The sequence below is a fragment of the Rhincodon typus genome, chromosome 7 (assembly GCF_021869965.1).
Source record: "Rhincodon typus isolate 14 chromosome 7, sRhiTyp1.1, whole genome shotgun sequence".
In the NCBI taxonomy this organism is placed as follows: Eukaryota; Metazoa; Chordata; class Chondrichthyes; order Orectolobiformes; family Rhincodontidae; genus Rhincodon; species Rhincodon typus.
The window spans coordinates 10,946,403-10,965,353 of NC_063338.1; the positions used below are offsets into that span (position 1 = coordinate 10,946,403).

At 42.4% G+C, this 18,951-nt stretch overlaps 1 protein-coding gene across 1 annotated transcript in view; it reads right to left on the reverse strand.

Annotated features, from left to right (window-relative positions):
* Window positions 1-18,951, reverse strand: part of LOC109932140 (partitioning defective 3 homolog B) — an 851,675-nt gene that overhangs the window by 199,003 nt on the left and 633,721 nt on the right. Inside the window, exon 19 of the mRNA XM_048599077.1 lies at window positions 3,599-3,880. Coding sequence (XP_048455034.1) covers window positions 3,599-3,880 — 282 coding nt within the window. The remainder of the gene's footprint in view (window positions 1-3,598; window positions 3,881-18,951) is intronic.

The window sequence follows — 18,951 nt, forward strand, 5'->3', positions numbered from 1 at the left end:
TTCTGAAAAAGGGTCTAGGCCTGAAACGTCAGCCTTCCTGCTCCTCTGATGCTGCTTGACCTGCAGTGTTCATCCAGCTCTACACCTTGTTATCTCAGATTCTCCAGCATCTGCAGTTCCTGCTATCTCACAGCCATTGATATAGTTTTGAAGGGTAGTTGCCATTTGCACGTATGAAATACAGCAGCCAACTTGCACACAAAACACTAACCAACACACAACAATGTCACGAACAGGTGACCATCTTTGGTCAAAGTGATGTTGATTAAGGGTAGGTATTGGCCAGTGGACTGGAATAATTCTTCAATATAGTACCTTGGGATTGTTCACATTTACCCCAATTTATCATCTTTCAAAGCACAGCACTTTCAACAGCGCAGCACTCCTTTGGTACTATACTGCTACAGCTGTACAAGGTCTTAGTGAGATGCCATCTAGAGTGCTGCGTACAGCTTTAGTCCCCTCATTTGAGGAGGGATGTGGTTGCATTGGAGGCAGTTCAGAGGAGATTCACTGGATTGGTTTCAGAGGTGAGGAGCTTGTTTTATGAACAGAGATTGAGCAGTTAGGGCCTGTACTCTCTGGAGTTTAGAAGAATGAGAGGAGATATAATTGTGGTACATAAGATGCTAAAGGGGATTGACAAGGTAGGTGTAGAAATAATGTGCCCCTTGTGGAGCAATCTAGAATGAAAGGTTATATTTTTAGGAAAAGGATTAGCAGATTTAAAACCAGAGATGAGGAGAAATTATTTCTCTCAAAGCATCATGAATCAATGGAATTCACTAACTCAGAATGCAGTGGATACTGGGACGTTGAATAAATTTAAGGACAGGATAGACAGCTTTTTAATTAGTAATGGATTGAAGGGTTATAGGGAATGGGTAAGAAAGTGGAGTTCAGGCCAACATGAGAACAGCCTTGTTCATATTAAATGGCAGAGCAGGCTCGAGGGGCTGACTTATCTACTCCTGCTCCTGGAACTTATGTATGTTGGATTGTGTGATTCAATTTTAATTCACAAGTGGGATTCAAACCCACAAACCTCAGATTCAGGGGCATGCACACTACCAACTCAGCCACAGTTGCCAACCACCAAATTGGAAAAGTTTTGAACATTCATTATAAAACTTTTCAGAGATGAGAAGGAAGGCCATTGTACTCTGCAGGATCACTAGAGGAGAGATGGTATATAAAACAGAATAGAATAGAACAGAATTGAATTGAATTCGAATCCCTGCAATGCGGAAGCAGGCCATTTGATCAATTAAGTCCACACTGATCCTCCAGCGAGCATCTCACCCAGACCCACGCCCTGCCCTATCCCTGTAGCTCTGTTAATCCATCTAGCCTGCACATGCATGGACACTATGGACAATTTAGCATGGCCAGTCTGCATATCCTGCACATCTTTGGACTGTGGAAGGAAACCGGAGCACCCGGAGGAAACACACGCAGACATGGGGAGAATGTGCAAACTCCACACAGACGGCTGCCCAAGGCTGGAATTGAATCCAGCCTCCTGGCACTGTGAGGCAGCAGTGCTAAACACTGAGCCACTGTGCCAGCTCCAAGAATATGCCCAGAGTTGGCAGTCCAACCTGAGGCTTATAATTGCCAGAGTAGCTCATGGCAGGAGAACCAGCCACATGTCTGACCGCACTCCGTGAAAATCAAAGCACAGGGCTATAAATAATAAAGTGAGAGCTTTAAGTAATAATCTTCCCATCAGTGCAATGACTATTGAATAAGCTGGACCATTGGCCCAAGCATAACATTTCCTTCTGAATTTTTAATACAGCATAATACAACTGTACGAAATTAACTTTCTTTTCCTTCTACAGCTGAGATCAGCCTTTGAAAACAAATGAGAGACAGGATTCAGAGCTCTGCATGTAAAAAAAAGTAGCAATTTACTTGGTGTAAACGTGCATTTGCATGACTATTTATACTTGAGTTTCAAGGACACTTTAGGGCAGATCTTGACTTTGTTCAGTACTTTGAAGTTTCAGGCCACTATATCTGGGGCACAGCTAAAGTGACAAAAATCAGTTCACCAGAGAGCAACCCAGACCAGCTCAAGGTCATAGTGAACAGGAGGAGGATTTTAGTGCTGGGTGAGGAGTGGTTCCGGAGAGATCGTGATAGGAAAACATGAGGGATATACAAAATGGGGCCAGAACAGAAATTCCAATGTCAAGGTTTAAACTTTGTAGGCAAACAGAACAAATTCAACTTTTGAGACTTTTCAGGTCCAAATTGGTTTACACGCTCCATATGCATAAAACTGCCACGGATCTTTTATAGTCAGACAAGGCTATAGTCACCCCCATACGTAAAAGAAACATCTTCTGTCAAGATAGTTAAAAAGAAGAGTCCAAATATTCTACAAACCTGGGAACTTCCATCATTCTTTAGACCACTCTGCTCATCAGCCATAGCTCAATGCGTAGCATTCTCACCTCTAGGTTAGAGGTTTGGGGGCTTGAGCCTACTTTAGAAGGCTGAACACAGCAACTAGGTTGGCACTTCACTGCTGTATAGCAGGAGTGCTACACGATTGGGAGTGCCGTCCTTCAGATGAGTAGTTAGATTAAAACCCTGCCTACATTTTCAGCTCGATGTAAAGATTCCAGGGCATTGTATCAAAAAAGAGCAGGGGAGTTATCCTATTATTTTGGCCAATACTTAACCCTCAATAAAAAGCACAAAAAGCCTTGGATAACAAGGTGTAGAGCAGGATGAACACAGCAGGCCAAGCAACATCAGAGGGGCAGGAAAGCTGACGTTTTGGGTCTGGACCCTTCTTCAGAAATGAGCCTTGGTCTGTTCATCGTGGCATTGTTGTTTACGGGAGTTTGTTTTGCATATTAGCTGCTGCACTTTATCTTGTAACTATTCTTGTGGCTACAATTCCACAATACCCCTCTCTCTGGTTTTAGAATGATTTCTGATGCCCTGAGTTCACCTAAACACAAGTCTTTCTTTCTTTCTTTCTCACATCACCTCATCTGCTGCATTAGAGCTTAATTTCCCTTTACTGAACTGGTAGTCTGTCTCTTGGGTTGGGAATCAGAGTCACCAGTTTGCATGTGAAATACTTCTATTACTTCCCTAGCCTGCAAGTTCAAGGTACGAACTGCTTGAGCTCCCAAGTGTTTAACCGTGGACTTTGACAGTGTGTATTTGCTTTTTGCTCAAAATGGGCGAGATGTCCAATGTGGCAGAATGTGTACACTTGGACATATACTTCCAAAAGGGATCGCTGAACAGCAGTGGATCCCAACGTCCTTCCAATTTTCTGTGAACTGAAGGGTGACATGACCCAAAACCGGAGACCAGCCAGTTCAATGGGTTGTAAACATCCACGAGCAAAGAAACTTTTGAGAGGAAATAGATGAAATACATTCAGAAAGGAAACAAATCAGCTTCTGAATTTTCATCTTGCTCCTGAGCCAAATCTTTAAGCACATGGGCAAGAAATTGTTCCAGTTTATGAACCACAGAGTGTCACCTCTAACATCTGAAACACAAGTAAATTATAAAGTCACAAAGCACAATACCAAGTGAATACTTTGACAAGGGATAATAAAGTTACCTGTCAGGAGGATGCTGCTGCTTGTTGATCTTGGCATACAGTCCGTCCAGGTTCTCCTGCTCTGCAGTCAGGTCCCGAGGCGGGTTTAACGAGTGCAGCTGTGGGGACGGGGCCTTGAAAACACTGGCGGGCGGGGGTGGCTCCCGAAAGTGGTTCACCTTGGCATAGTTGGGGTCCATGTCATCGTCTTCAATGTCGGGCACCGAGGGACTGGTGGACGGCAGCTGATCGTACCGCTCTCTCGCCTGCTTCTCTCTCAACTCCTGGTGCTTGGCTTCAATCCTAAGAGGAAAGAGATAAACCCCATCAAAATGAAGAGACTAGAAAGGGCACGCACATGTTTGTGGTTCACAGCTGTAGAAAATTGAAGCAAATGATGCTTTACTGTCGACGTTTATGACCATTGGGTGCCTGCCACGGTCATGCCCACTCTAAAAACTCGCTTTGTGACTTGTTCATGATTACTTAAACATCAGCTCTGACTTAGTACTAGCCCCCTTACCCTAAATTAGTCAGATGGCTGTTGTTTCAAGTTCCAGAGACTTAAACAGATAATCCAGATACTTTAGTGGCAATAATGTGTTGACACGCGTTTGCAAAAGGTGTTATATGAATTGAAATTTTTTATTTCTCCTTGGCACATCGGTTGTTGTTAACACTGGCTAAATTTTCCAACAGTATATCAGCGTATTAGAAAATGCAACAGTCAATTTCCAAACAACAAATACCAATGTGATAACCACTAGTCAATGTAATTTTAAGATGTAAGTTGAGTTTAAATGTTAGCCCAGGCACCAGAGAGAACTCCTCTGTTCTTGTACTCCTCAGAACAGACTGATGAATACCACATTTCAAAGCGAGCAACAAGTTGGTTGGCAAACAGACTCTGGTTGATTGGGATGCCATCATGGAGAAACACATTAGGGAACTACTGTTCTCCACCACCCTCCCACCTCCTTCATTATCATCCCCCTGTCCCCCAAACCCTATGTCTCAGCTTAAGTCAATAAAGATGCAATGTCTGTGTGTGATCTTTCTGCTTGCAACGGGCAGCAAGTGTAACAAAAGTTGTATGCTCCATGGCATTGCCTGGACCAATCAGATCTGACTGGCCAACTATTCACAGCCCTTGTTTCAGGCAGTATAAATTATTGCTCCCTTTGAAATTTGGCATTCTAGTGTCTGTCCTGACAACTGCAAGGTAAAAATCCCTGTCAGCATGGATACAATCTTATAGAGGACTGAACAATGTGGGCTACACCAGGACAAGTGACAGAATTGGGTCAGAAATCCAGTGAGACCTATCCAGACATCAAGAGTAACTTGTCGCATGTAATAAATAAATTCTGGGCAGTGAGGTGATATTCTCATTTGGCAGCAGTGATCTGCCGATTAAGGGGCATTATTGCTTGTTAACGGCCTCATTAACTGTGCATCTCATCTCACCAACATGCAACTTTCCATCCTACCACCCACTGGGAGCATACTAGATGCCTAGGATTCTCAACATGGAAATCAGCGCAGGTACCTGATGACTTCAGCTCGTTGCTTGCTCCAAAGGACCCTTCATGTTGAACACCAAATACTAACATCTCAGGGAAAGCTCCATGGGCACTGGTCACGTGCACCCCACATCCATGATCATTGACAGCAGACCAGTACCAGCCTCCAAGAACCCTCATGGCACATCTCCAACCTGTTTACAGGACACTTAAAAGGTCCACGCTGGGTTGTACTGGCAATTATCATTGTAAATCTGCAGCAAAGGCACTCACTGTGCGCTCAGGGACATGCACCCACCCAGCTCGTGGATTGGACCAGGCTGCATCTCTGAGCTATTTACTTGCTCTCTCAGTGCTCACTAACTCTGAGCTGACCTGAATGCTCACAGCATCACTGCCTTGCATTGTTTCCCCAGCCAGTGATACCCAAGCTCACAGCACTGCTGGATTGTCTTGCTATTTAGTGCAGACACATAGTCAGGAGGTTTGGCAAGGTTGTCAGCAGTGCTCAGTCAAGGCAAAAGAGATAGCCTTCAGTCAGGGGATCCAAATACAGTAAGTCAAGGGCAGCTTTCAATAATAGTCCAGGTGCTTGGACAGAGCCTATGAGCTACTTGGGACGGTCAGAGTCAGGATGCTGTCCAAGAAGAGTGTGATGAGCTGAATGTTGGATAGCCTACCACCAGTCTTGACTCTTTCTAATTGTGTAAGACTGTTATTCCCATGGAAGGAGAGGGAGGCAGGTATAAAAGAAGGTGACAGTGACTGGACAGCTCTTAATTTTTGGTACAGGTGGCAAGGTATCTCAATTGAGTAAGGAAGAAGTGCACAAGGCATGCAGGGTTAGCAGAGTCAACGGTTGGGTTAGGATAGGTGAGAGTGGGGAAGATATTGTAGGCCATGGTGAGCGGAGTACAGCACTAGCTTTGGTGTGAGGTAGGTAATTAGCAGAGTGAGTGAGTGGGAGGTAGTGGAAAAAAGGTGGTGGTGCTGTGCTGGTGGAATGGAGAAAGACAATGACTTTCTTCTACAGTGTTGATCATTCCTCCAGATGGCCGAGACTCCAGCAGCCAGGTGGCAACCTCAGAAGCAACATCAAACCATATCAGCTTGGTCCCTCTTCTGCTGGTCCTAAGGCAGCAAATGTCCCAGCTCCACACCACCCCATCCAGCAGCACCATGCTCACAGAGTACAGCATCAATTTTCCCTTCTCTGCCATGTCGGAGCAAATACCAAGAATGATACAGGGCAGCTCCAGACTGAACGTTGCTTATCCGGGTGGAACAGAAGGCAACGTCAGGGATAATGACATCACGGGGTAAGGTACATGCTAATGAAGTGAGTTTGGTCAGTTACGGTGAGAGACTTCTCTGGGTCTCATGATGGGAAATCCCCATGCCACCACCCCCAGCCCCACCTTGAAATTCAACAAAACGGGCACTTAGCCAGCCAAACACAAGATTCAGTGCTGCGACTCTTTCAACCAATACTCACATCCCGTACTAGCAACCTACTATCCCCATTGTTTCTTCCAGTAGTGCCAATGGACCTCCTGAGAGGGTAAGCTGTGCCTTGCTTTAACATGTCATTTGAAAGATAGCACCTCTAAATGGTGTAATACCTGTTCAGTATCGCACTAGGGCATTATTCTAAATTTTGTGCTCAACCTCTAGAATACAGGTTGAACATTCTAGTTCAGAAGTGAGTGCACTACCTACTGAGCCATGGCTGATACCTGTAGGAAGCTCAAGCACTATTGGAGTGATGGATTAGCCCAGGTTGGCGTTCTACTTCCCTCCAAATGTTCTCCATTTTGCTGACAGCTTGGTGTCTGGATCTCACAGATGGGCTGACTAAGCTCTCTGATTGCACGTCTATGAATTCATAATACTGCAACAGAACTGTTCACATAAATGGCTCAACATGGCAAAAATGTTAAATTGCACTGGAAGGATTTTATCACTAAAGTGACCCCAGTCTCACAACAGTTGTGTTGAGACAAAGTTGTCACCCATTAGAACTTATAATTACTGATGATCATTTAGTGGTCAAAGTACAGAAATCAACAAAAGCTGGTAGATAGGTACAAAAAGTAATTTTAAAAGGCCACTGAATTGTTAGCCTTTATCTCAACCAGATACAGAGAGTAGACTGATGCTGTGGTACTTGGCTGGTTTGAATTTGTCCTGTTTTCTGTGAACAGGAGATATGTGGCCAATTTTCCACATGGCTGGGTAGGTGTCAGTGTTGTACTGGACTGGAACAGCTTTGTTAGGAGGGAGGCTAGTTCTGGCACACAAGTCTTCAGTACTATTGTTGGATTGTTGTCAGGGCTCACAGTTTTCAGAGCTCAATTCCTTTGACTGTTTCATGAAATCATGTAGAGTGAATCAAATTGATTGAAGCTTGGCATCTGGAACGCTGAGGACTTGCCGAGGATTCTGAAGTGATCCACTCGGCACTTGTGGCTGAAGGTAGGTGCAAAATGATTCAGCATTATCATTTGTATTGATGTATTGAGTTCTAGGAATGGGGATGGGGGTACTGTCTGTAAAGTGGGATTTACTGAGTATGACTAAGTCAGGTTGTTGCTTGATTAGTCTGATGAACAGCTCTCCCAATTTTGACACAATACAGGATAGAAAGGGTTGTAATTTCCAGTATCTACATCAATGCTCAGGTGGTATGTCCAATTTTATTCTTTTTTGAATTTGTAGCATTTCTATACTACTGAGTGGCTTGCTCAACTTTTTTTTGCTGCGGGTCTAGAACGCCATGCAGACGAGACCAAGATGGCAGATTTCCACCTCTAAAAAGCATTGCTGAACCAAATGGGTCTATACGACAATTGAAAATCATTGCATGGTCACCCATACTGAGACGGACTTTCATTTCAGATTCATAAATTGAATTTAAATCCTGCCAGCTGAACCCACATCTCCAGAGCATTAGCCTGGGCTGTTGGATGACTGATCTAGGGACACTATCACTACACCACTACCTTTCTCCAATGCAAAGCAAACTATCTTGGAGTCAGCTCAACTGCAAAGTAACCATTATATTGACTTGCAGATGGATCGTACATCTTGGATAAAGTCCAAAATTAAATATTTCATTAGTTTCTCATTGACAATAAATGATTGGACTTTGCCTGCAGTACTTACTCTGTCCTTGCACATCATTCAATAGATGGTGGAATGGAGAAATCTGCTTCCTAGATTCCACTTTCCTAAAACCATATACTATCTAGACATGTGTAGCCAACTCTTTCTATTTCTGTCCTTTGGGTGCAACTCGTGTTGAAATATAGCGCCTATTGATCCAAGTACACACTTCAAGAAAGATGTTTGGGAAACTGCTTGTTGTGAGGATCAGCAGTGATCTCATTTGAAGCCTTTATAACATGCACTTGTCACCAGCATCATTGACCAGGAAAGTCATACCTACCCCCAAAATAAAGACAATTTGTATTTTTATCTGAACACCGCTAAGTGTTTTGTAGCTAATTAAGTATTTTCGGCATCAAGTCCGTTTTGCAATGTAGGAAATGCAAGGCACAAGTCAGCTATATGATCAGATACTCTCCACTGGTCTGGCTGTGTGCAGCTCCAACGACACTCAAAAAACTTGACATCACCTGGGACAAAACAGCTTGCTGATTGGCATCCATCCATCACCTTCAATATTCACTCCCTCTGTCACTAACACTCAGTAGCAGCAGTGTGCACCATCTAAAAGATGCACTGAAACAACTTGCCAAGGCAAGATCTAGAACGGCCATGGTATTATAAAAATGAGAACACCACCACCTACAATTATCCCTTCAAGTCACGCAACTTCCTGACTTGTTGTTTGGTCAAATAGAACCCCCTCTCTCACAGCACGGTAGGTATCCCCACATCTCAAGGACTGCAGCAGTTCAAGAAGTTGGTTCACTATCCATGACCATTAGGAATGGACAATAAATGATGGCCTAGGTTGTGGTGCTGAACAAAGAGACCTTGGGGTGCAACTTCATTGAAAATGGAGTCACAGGTAGACAGGGTAGTGAAGGCGGCATTTGGTATGCTTGGCTTTCTGATCTGTGCATTAAGCATAGGAGTTGGGAAGTCATGTTGCAGCTGTACAGGACATTGGTTAGCCAGTTTTTGGATACTGCGTTCAATTCTGGTCTCCCTGCTGTAGGAATGATGTGAAACTTGAAAGGATTCAGAAAAGATTAACAAGGATGTTGCCACGATCGGTGGGGTTTGAGCTATAGAGAGAGGCTGAGTAGGCTGGGGCTTTATTCCCTGGAGCATTGGGGGCTGAGGGCTGACCTTATAGAGGTTTATAAAATCCCAAGGGGCATGAATAGCCAAGGTCCTTTTCCTCAAGTGGGGGAATTCAAAACTAGAGGGCATAGGATCAAGGTGAGCGGGGAAAGATTTAAAAGGGACTTGAAGGGCGACATTTCCATGCAGAAGGTGGTGCATGTACAGAATGAGCTGCCAGAGGAGATGGTGGAGGTGGATACAATCACAACATTTAAAAGACATCTGGATGGGTACATGAATAGGAAGGATATGGCCAAATGTTGGCAAATGGGATTAGATTAATTTAGGATATCTGGTCGGCATGGACGAGTTGGGTTGAAGGGTCTGTTTCCACACTGTACAAATCTGTGACCCCCTATCCCATGAACGAGTAAAGAAAGCAGAGCAGCTGATTTGCACTCAGCAGGCTCCCACTTTGAGATTTGTGATAATGATACATAAATCTGTTTTAGGGATTTTGGTTGAAGATTAGATGTTGGCCAGGGGATGCAGATAAGTTCTCCATTCTCAGTTTTGAAATAGGATCCTTTACGTCCGCCAAAAGATCAAATGGTCATTGTTTCAACAAAAAGGACGGTATCTCAAGAGCTTAGATCAACACTGAGTGAACATGATTTTTCAGGGAGATTCTGTTTCTGGGTAAGCCACTACCTTGTAACAAACTTTTGCATATAGTTTAATGATAAACTTCCCACTTAAGGGGAAAAAGAACTGTTTAAGAAGATAAGCCATTGCATCCTCTTCATATTTTAAAATAGAAGTTGTAAGAGGTAACTGTACTTCCCTGGAAGTCTATTTTTCATGGGATGTTGCTGGCAAAGGGCAGTGTTTGTTGACCAACGCTAATTGCCTTTGAACTGAGTTGCTTCACAGGGTGGTTAAGAGTCACAGAATCGCAGAGGTTTTAAGGCCATTCATCCCATTGTGCCTGCATTGACGTCTGCTCAATGAGCATCATTACCTAATGCCAATTTACTGCTTTCCCCCCCCATATCTACCACACTATTTCTATCCATATAATTATCCAATGTTGTCTTGAATGTCCCAATTGGTGAAAGTAGTGCATCCCATACCCTGATTATTTGCTGATTGAAAACGATTGTTCTCACTTCAGTCTTGCTTCTTTTGCACATCATTTTAAGTCTAAGCCCTCATTCTTGTTCCTTTGATGAGCAAGAACAGCCTGTCCCTATCTACTCTATCCAGCCCACTTCAAGATTTTGATCTATCAGATCTCCTCCTAGTCTTCTTCTCTCCAAGGAGAACAGTCTCAGCCTGTTCATTCCACCCTCATACTTGAAGTTCCTCATCCCTGGAGCCATTCTTGTAAACCCGCTTCTTCAGTCTCTCTAATGCTTCATTCCAATAATGTGGCACCCTGAGCTGTACACAATACTCCAGCTGACGTCTAACAAGTGTCTTTATACAAAGTTCAACATCACCTCTCAGCTCTTGGACTCTATTCCCCTATTAATAAAGCCAGGAATACAGCTATGCTTTATTTGATGGTCTTGCTACCTGTCCTGTCACTTTCAATGCACACATACACCCAGGATCCTCTACTCTTGCACTCCCCCTTTGAATTGTACCGCGTTTTTTTTATTGTCTTTCGATGACTTTCCTACCACAGTGCATCAGCACTCACTCCTACTCATTCACATCACTGTGGGTCTGGAGGCACATGTAGGCTAGATCATGTAAGGATGTCAGATTTTCTGTCCTGAAGGACGTTAATGAACTAGAACAAATTGATAATAACTTCATAGTCATCATTACTGAGATTAGCTTTATTATCCAGATTTATTAATTACATTTAAATTTCAATAGCTGCCATGGTGAGATTTAAACCCAAGGCTTCAGTGCATTAACCTTGGCCTCTGGATTACTAAACCAGTGACATGACTGTTAGGCAACAGTCTTCCCTCTGCTCAAATTATCCAATTTCTGTAAGTAATGAATACATACAGCGAAGCTTCAATTTGAGTTGATAGAAGTTTGCATACTTGCTGTCTGCTGAAGTAAGACCACAAGCCCTTGGAAGATTACCTTTCTGGGACTCCCACTTCAGAGTTGAAAGTTTTGAAGCATTAAACTCACGGCAAAAGAATGACAAAGAGTTGCCTTCCTTCCTGATGAGTGCATTAAGAAGTTAAAGTTGAGTAAGTGTGAATGGGTCAGATTTCATGAAACCAGGAAGACTGGACAGACCTTTTAAAAATGGTGGGTAGGGTCCAGAGGCAGAAGTCCTACCTCCATTTCTGATATTCACTTTTGCTGGCAAGAGGAAGGGGTTGGGGCATGATTTACATAGGCAGGCTACCCAAAATCAGCAGGGCAATTTAAAACAAGATCTGAGTTCAAACAGGCCTCACTTTGGCTGATTCAAAGGTCTTAACCCACTATCTGTGAACTAAGAATTGATGGATGAGACATTAGACTCTTGTAGGGCAGCTATGTTCTTTTTACAAGTCATGCTCTGCAGTATTTTTAAATCCAAATGTCTTTAAATATGAGGGGAAAATGACTGAGGATATGATAGGTAACAAACACTGGTTTGCTTTAATTGACAGGCCATCTGGTTTAGCTTAGAAAACTATACCAGTTGGCCATGCAGTTTAATAAAAGTTTTTGTTAAAACTTCCAAAGGATTATTATTATATCATTTAGAATGCTTGGATAATTTTAAAATTACCTCAGTAGAGGGTTCTGAGTTCTCAGTTTAATTGGCAGTTTAAAGAAGCTATTAATGGATTAGCTGTCTTTGATAGGAGAGGTAAGATTGGAAGCTTGATTGTATGAGAGATTAGCTGCTTGAGGATATTTGAAGCTTTTGAACAGGTTCCATGAATGGGAGATGTTTTTCACTATCAATTGCGGAGGAGTAAGTACTGCATTAGACTGTTGCAAGTTTTCTTTCATCGATACAGTATTCCTGAGGTCTGCCCATGGCAAATGCTGAGACAGTGGCTTTGCAGGTGGCAAGGGGGCATTGGGGATCATATGGGAAACACGTGGTGGCATGGCAGCAAGGGAGTTGGTGTTGTCAGAGAACGGAGAAAGGCCTTTGAACCGGTGGAGTCTGCTAACATAAGGGGTTAGGTGAGGTATAGTTGGGAGGGTCAGTGGTAAGTTGATGGGGTCAGCTTAATAAATACCCAGGACTTAGATAAGGTTTTTAATTCTCTAGCTTTTCCCAAGTAGCTGTTAGTTAAACTGAATTTTCCACCCTTCAATGGGTTATTTCGGAGGGTTTGGTACATTAGGGGAATTCCCTCTTTGGGATCTTGAATTTCCCGGGCAATTCCCACTGAGTCTGCTGCCTGGGACTGTGTATGGGGAGAACAAGCAGGAGATTTCCTTGCCCATGTCTGATTTGATGCCATGAGACTTCATAGTGTTCAATGTTCAGCACTCCTAGGGCAACTATCTCTCAACTGTGTCCACTGTGCCACCTTCTCTGGTGGGTCTGTCTAGCTGGTGGGACAGGACATACACAAAGATGGCAATAGAGGAGTCTGGGTCATTGCCTGTAAGATCCAATTTAGTGAATACAACTACGCCAAGCTGTTGCTCAACTGGCCTCGGAGCAGTTGCTTCTCAATTTTAGCACATATTACAGGCAGTGACAAACTAGAGCACAGTGTCCCTGAGCAGGCACATCACACATGTGAGATGGAACACGTTCCATTCTCTGGGATGATCATCTGTTTATAATCACCTCTACACTGGGCTGCACCGCACAATAACTTCTGGTTAGTCAATTGTTTGAATTCCTATGCCTTGAAGACAGAGTTATTTTTATAGTTGCAGGAACAGTTTAACGTGAAGCACATGTCAACTGTCAGGGAAGAAATACTGATACAAGAGTGCTGACCAAAACATGAAGTAAAATACTCCACCTTCCCACCCTCAACAATTTAAAATGTGTTGCCCACAATTTTTCACTAGACTTTCAGAGAAACAGGCCATTGAAATTAAGTTAAAAAGCAGGAGAAGGCTTAAACATGAAGGTAGGTATCAATCCAAACTCTGCCAAACTCTGCAAATGGTAAAAATAAGCCTGACAGCTTTCAGATGGAACAGAACTGCTAGATCAAACAGAATAAAAATACAAGGTTTTGAGACAAGCAAGTGAACAAATAAGAACTGCGGATGCCTTTTGAGTACCGCAAACACATTCCATTCCTCTGTGCATGCTGAGACATCACGTTTCAGTCCTACTTCCCATGCTCTGAATATTTATTCTTTTCTAAGTGCAGATTTGTGACTTTATATGAATTATAATAGTCACCTTTAACATTGATCATCAGTGGCATTTTTAACTGTAGCGCCACAGCCACGCCGCATCATTTTTCCCATGACATAAAACCTTTCGAATTGAAGATGATAATCATGCAGTGGCTCACAGTGACTAAATGACTAAGTTCTGTTTCTGTTTTGTGGGATTCCAGAATTGTTTCCAGTGCTTCGTGGAATGCATTCACTGCTGCAGTCCATTTTTCCTGGAGGATCATAAACAAGTGGCCCTGACGAGAATACATTCATAACGGGTGTGTTGCTTACATTTCTGAGCTGTTTACTTTAGAACACCAGTTGAGGTCCCACTGCTATCTAATTTGCATGAACAGTCTAATTACCTAATTTAATTAGAGCAACTGAGGGGTTCTTTTCCAGTCAACAAGATTTCCTTGGTTGTTTTCTTCCTTGAGAGATTGTCATGCACTGACAGCATTAAGCTGTTCTCAGTATCTCTCTGAAATACCCTTCCTTCAAACATGACTACCTTCACTGAGTTGAAGGAGGGTCGGATGACATCACAATTATATCCAAATGGATATGGTCAAGCAGTAACAATGGATATCAATGAAACTAATGTCTTTCTTTACTACGTCAGAGCTGCTGTAGATATGTCCACTGTTGCCACTGTTGGCATTCAGAACAGAGTATGGATGGAACATGTACTTGCCTTTGGTTAAAACTAGGCATTGCTGCTATATATTAGACAACCAGGGGAGCTGGTTTCCATCCAAAATTCACAAAAACAGCTCAAGTACAGGGTCACAGTGTGGACCCTAGTCACTTATTATTTAGTGGATGTTGAGAGCAGGGATTGAGAGTTGGAGCAGGTGGGAACAGATTGATATTGATACTGTGGGGTTCCCAGAGTAAGCCAAGAATCTGGGTTCTAATTAGAGAGGAAATTGATTCTCAATAATCCTGATCAATAGGCTCTCCAGTGTCTAATTAGCAGCTGGCACACACCGTTAATTTGGAAAGGATGATCAATGAAGCTCAGAGTCTCTTCGGAAGGATAATAAGATCTTCGGTGGATTGCTTCACCTGAGAAATCAGAACTACACTGTAAGGCAGGGCAAGTGTTTACCAATGTTTGACAGAATCTTTCAAACCTGTTGCCTCCACCACCTTGAGAATGAGTTAACAAATACATCAGTCTGTACAGAATACAGAAGAAGAGACAGCAGAAAGGAGATCTGCAAGGACATCTACTATCTCAGTGGAGCTGTTTTTATTGTCCACACAGGCATTAAACTCATTGTCTTTGCATTGATACACATGCTGGTAGGTGGTGCAACACCATAGATATAAAATCACCTCAGTCACAGCTGGCTGTTCTAACAATCGATGGCACTTAATAGTGCAAAAACAAAAGTGATGGAATCTCTTACATGAAAACAAAACCTAATTGTTGTTGCTCACTAGTACCCAACCCATTCCTTATCTGGCTGGAGAGCTCTTGATTCTGACACTGAACACAATGAAAGGAAAAAGTTCCATCATTTGAACTGACATCCATCATTCTGAACTGCATTAAATATTTAACAACCAGAAATGTTTTGCGGTTTCAAACTAAAACAAATTACTTTGCGGGCCAATAATAAATATGGTCGTATTTTTGACAGCAATGTTGAAAATAGCCACTGGTATTTAAACAAAATAATGAGATCCCTAAATACTGACCTTGCAGAATTTATAATGAACGTTGAAATAATAGCACACTTCTCAAAATGACTGCAGCAGTTTTTTTATATAAGGAACTTCATCGTGCATATTTGACTGGGAGCTGCTCTGTAATGGGAAGGCTAAAGAAAAACAAATCCCCAACAACCACAGAAACGAAAGATGAAGAGAATTTTGAAAAACAACTTGAGCTTTGTTTGAACATACTCCTGGCATCATTTCACAGAAACAGTGACTAACGGGTAGACTATTCCAATTTGAACTCCTTGCCTAACTGACAATTGAGCTAATGTGCACCACTGCCTGTTTGTATAAATTAAGAACTGCTGACCCCCGCACTTGTGTCAGTGACTCATACGGATAATCTATACACATTTGATTCCCTTTTGATCACATCACTCTCTCTCAGCGCGTGAAAAAGAATTTAATGCGGAGGCTGAGATGACCAAGCGTTTGCACTGGGCTTTATGTGGTGAAATGTCTGCGTCGAGGTGCTGCTATCTATATAAAGCATGCTGCACACAGAGAACCATGCCAAGTCCAGCTTGTTCTCTATGCCTGGCCTGGGGCACGAGATTGAGTGTTGAATCCAAGGCTTGTTCGATAACACCCTTATGCCTTAACAACAGAGCCAAATGACGGGAATTTGAAGTTTGTTGGTCACAACAGATGAACCTCTGAATCTTCCATGCCATGTTACTTCTATTAACATAACAGAATGACATGAAGACAATTGCAGCATTACACTGTTTTTAACAGGCACCCCACAGACAACTGTACCTACATCTTTATCCAATATTCTCCCTGCCTTTGTTTTTTTTTTCAAAGGATATAACAACTCATGAACCTTACACACTACAAAATAAAATGTAAGATTTTAGTGAACCATCATAATTCAGTGTGACAGATGGGACACACTATAGATCCCCTCCTCCAACCCACTTATCTTCAGCTGCTGATTCTTGCTGGCAGGAAATCAACTGTATTTTACCCAAGATAAAATTCTTCATGCTAAAGCTTAGACAGGCTGTGTCAACAGACTATTTTACCCTGAGAGGAATCTCAAAGTTAAACACAATTCTTTGCTCAACCATTTACATTCAACATGTATTCACTTACCACTGAATGTCCCATGATGCCTCACAAGAGGAGGATTGGATAGCAAGCAACAGAAGAACAGCCAAAAGCCAATGACTTGAACAAGCTGGGTAAAGGATCCGTCATTGATGGTGGACCAGCAGGAGGAAGACATACATACTTTGATTTCTACAGTGATTTTCATGGACTTAGGATATTCTAAACCACTTCTCACCCACTGACGTACCTTTGAAATGCAGTCATTGCTATAATGTAGGAAATATGGCTGCCATTTTGTGCACAAGAAGCTCCCACAAACAGCAGTGAGATTATGACTGATTTCATAATGTTGGTTGAAGAATAAATATTGGATACTGGACAGACCTAGCCTGTTCTTCTTTGAATAATGCAATTCTAATGTATACCTCCGCCCTCAGGGCAGAGAGAGTTTAAAGTCTATGTTATTTTCGACAATGCAGCACTCCCTCAGTACTGCAATGGAAATGTCATCCTGGAATTTGAGCTCGTTTCTGGAATGGAATTTAACCTCACGGCCTCCTGACTCAGATGGAAATTTTACTGACAAGCCAGAGCTAACAACTGAAATTGGAGAGGGATCGAAAATGAGTCCAGCACTGGATGGCACCAGTGTATAGGTTGGAACAAAGACGGAAGGATGTTACAGAGTTAGTGCAAGTCAAGGCTACTGCAATGACCAATGTGCTGGGAAACACTTGTATTTTCTTTTCTCTGATGTCTTTTTATGTGTAAGTTGGCTGCGGAGTATTCTGAAAAAGTTCAGTGGTTTCCTGACTATGATATAATCAGCTTCCAAGCAATGCCAGTTGACCTGAGACTGCTATGGGGAAGAATAGCTAAGAAGCAAAGGGTACATAGATTTCTAATTGTTGTGGGGTTGGGTCAGCCTGTGCCTTATGTTTGACAGTACAGTACAGATTTTTAGAATTTGCTAAAAGAAGAAACAAGCAAAATTTTCTTAGAATGGAACAGTTTTTTATTTAGCAGTTCTGCAGCAGATCCAGGTGTTGAAGCAGGACTCTGAGAATAGGACAAAGACAGTGTTAGCGTCTGTTATACAGTTGGAAAGGACAGAAAATTGAGAACAAGAAGTGTGAGGGATTGTGGATTGAACAAGATCCATTGTCGTTGTTGCTGTTCTGCCAGAGTCCACCAGTCAATTTAACGGGAGTTTCAGACTTCTGTGCCATCAGGTTTGTTGTGATTCAAGACAGGGTTTGTACCTGTGTGTCTTATTAGTGGCAACATGTCCAGGGACTTGAATGGTGAATGTGCATCAAGATCTGAAAAGGCTTAATGGGAAGTAAAAATCCTACTAATCAGAGGCTGAGTTGGAAAGACTGTGCAATCACGTGGTTCCATATTTATGCAGGAAGTATGCGAGGAGAATGGGGTTGAGAAACACATCAGCCATGATCAAATGACGGAGCAGATTCAATGGGCTGACGGGCCAAATTCTGCTCCTCTATCTCATGGTCTTACTTTTTACAAATATTATACAGTGCTGTATGGGAACCTTGCGTATACAAGAGTGCATAGCAGTTATTAAAAAGTGGCAGATTCCCCAGCATCTTTGTCGTATTGACAAATCCAAGTGAAATAGCCTTTGCCGGTTAATTAATGTTTGAGTTATGTTGAATTTACATGAAACATTTTTAAAAATGAAATCTTGTCCATCGTCTTCTGTTGGCTTTGTGGGAGCTTCTTTCTTTTAGACGTTTTATAGTCTCCCCGGGGATCATAATGCCAGGTCTGATAAATAAGAACGACAATTTCAATATATTTGGAGGTCCGTCATGGGCAAATGGGATCTGGTGTGTTACAGAATGCAGGGAGCAGAGCTCTAGGCAAGCTGAAGTTTGTATAAAATATAGCATGGGAAAGCAATGAGGACAATATTGGTTAAGTCATTTTTGGAAGCAAGAACAGCGATTTGAATTCTATGGAACTTTAACATGGTGAAATATCACAAAGTGCTTTCTCAGAAACATTATCAAAAAAGCAAACTGATAATTTATCACAAAGAACTATTAAGACAGATGACCTAGAGGTTAGTCAAATGGATATTGAAAATTGTCTTAATAGAATAGAAAGAAGTGACAGGTGGAGAGGTTTAGTGACATTGGTGAGGTATGAACAAGGCAATGTTAAACAGAAAGCAAAGCAGGCAACAGTGGATGACAAGACACCGAGACTCTTTTTTAAAATAATATTCTTAGGCACCATTGTCAATCCCACATAAATTCTATTGACACCAAAACTTTGTAGTGTGATCCTCAGCAATTAAATTACGTGGTACAAGTCAATACCGCGTGGAGCTGGAGGAACACAGCAGGTCTGGCAGCATCAGAGGAGCAGGAAAGTCGACATTCTGGGTTAACACCCTTCATGAGTCTCAATGAAGGGTGTAAACCCGAAATGTCGACTTTCCTGCTCCTC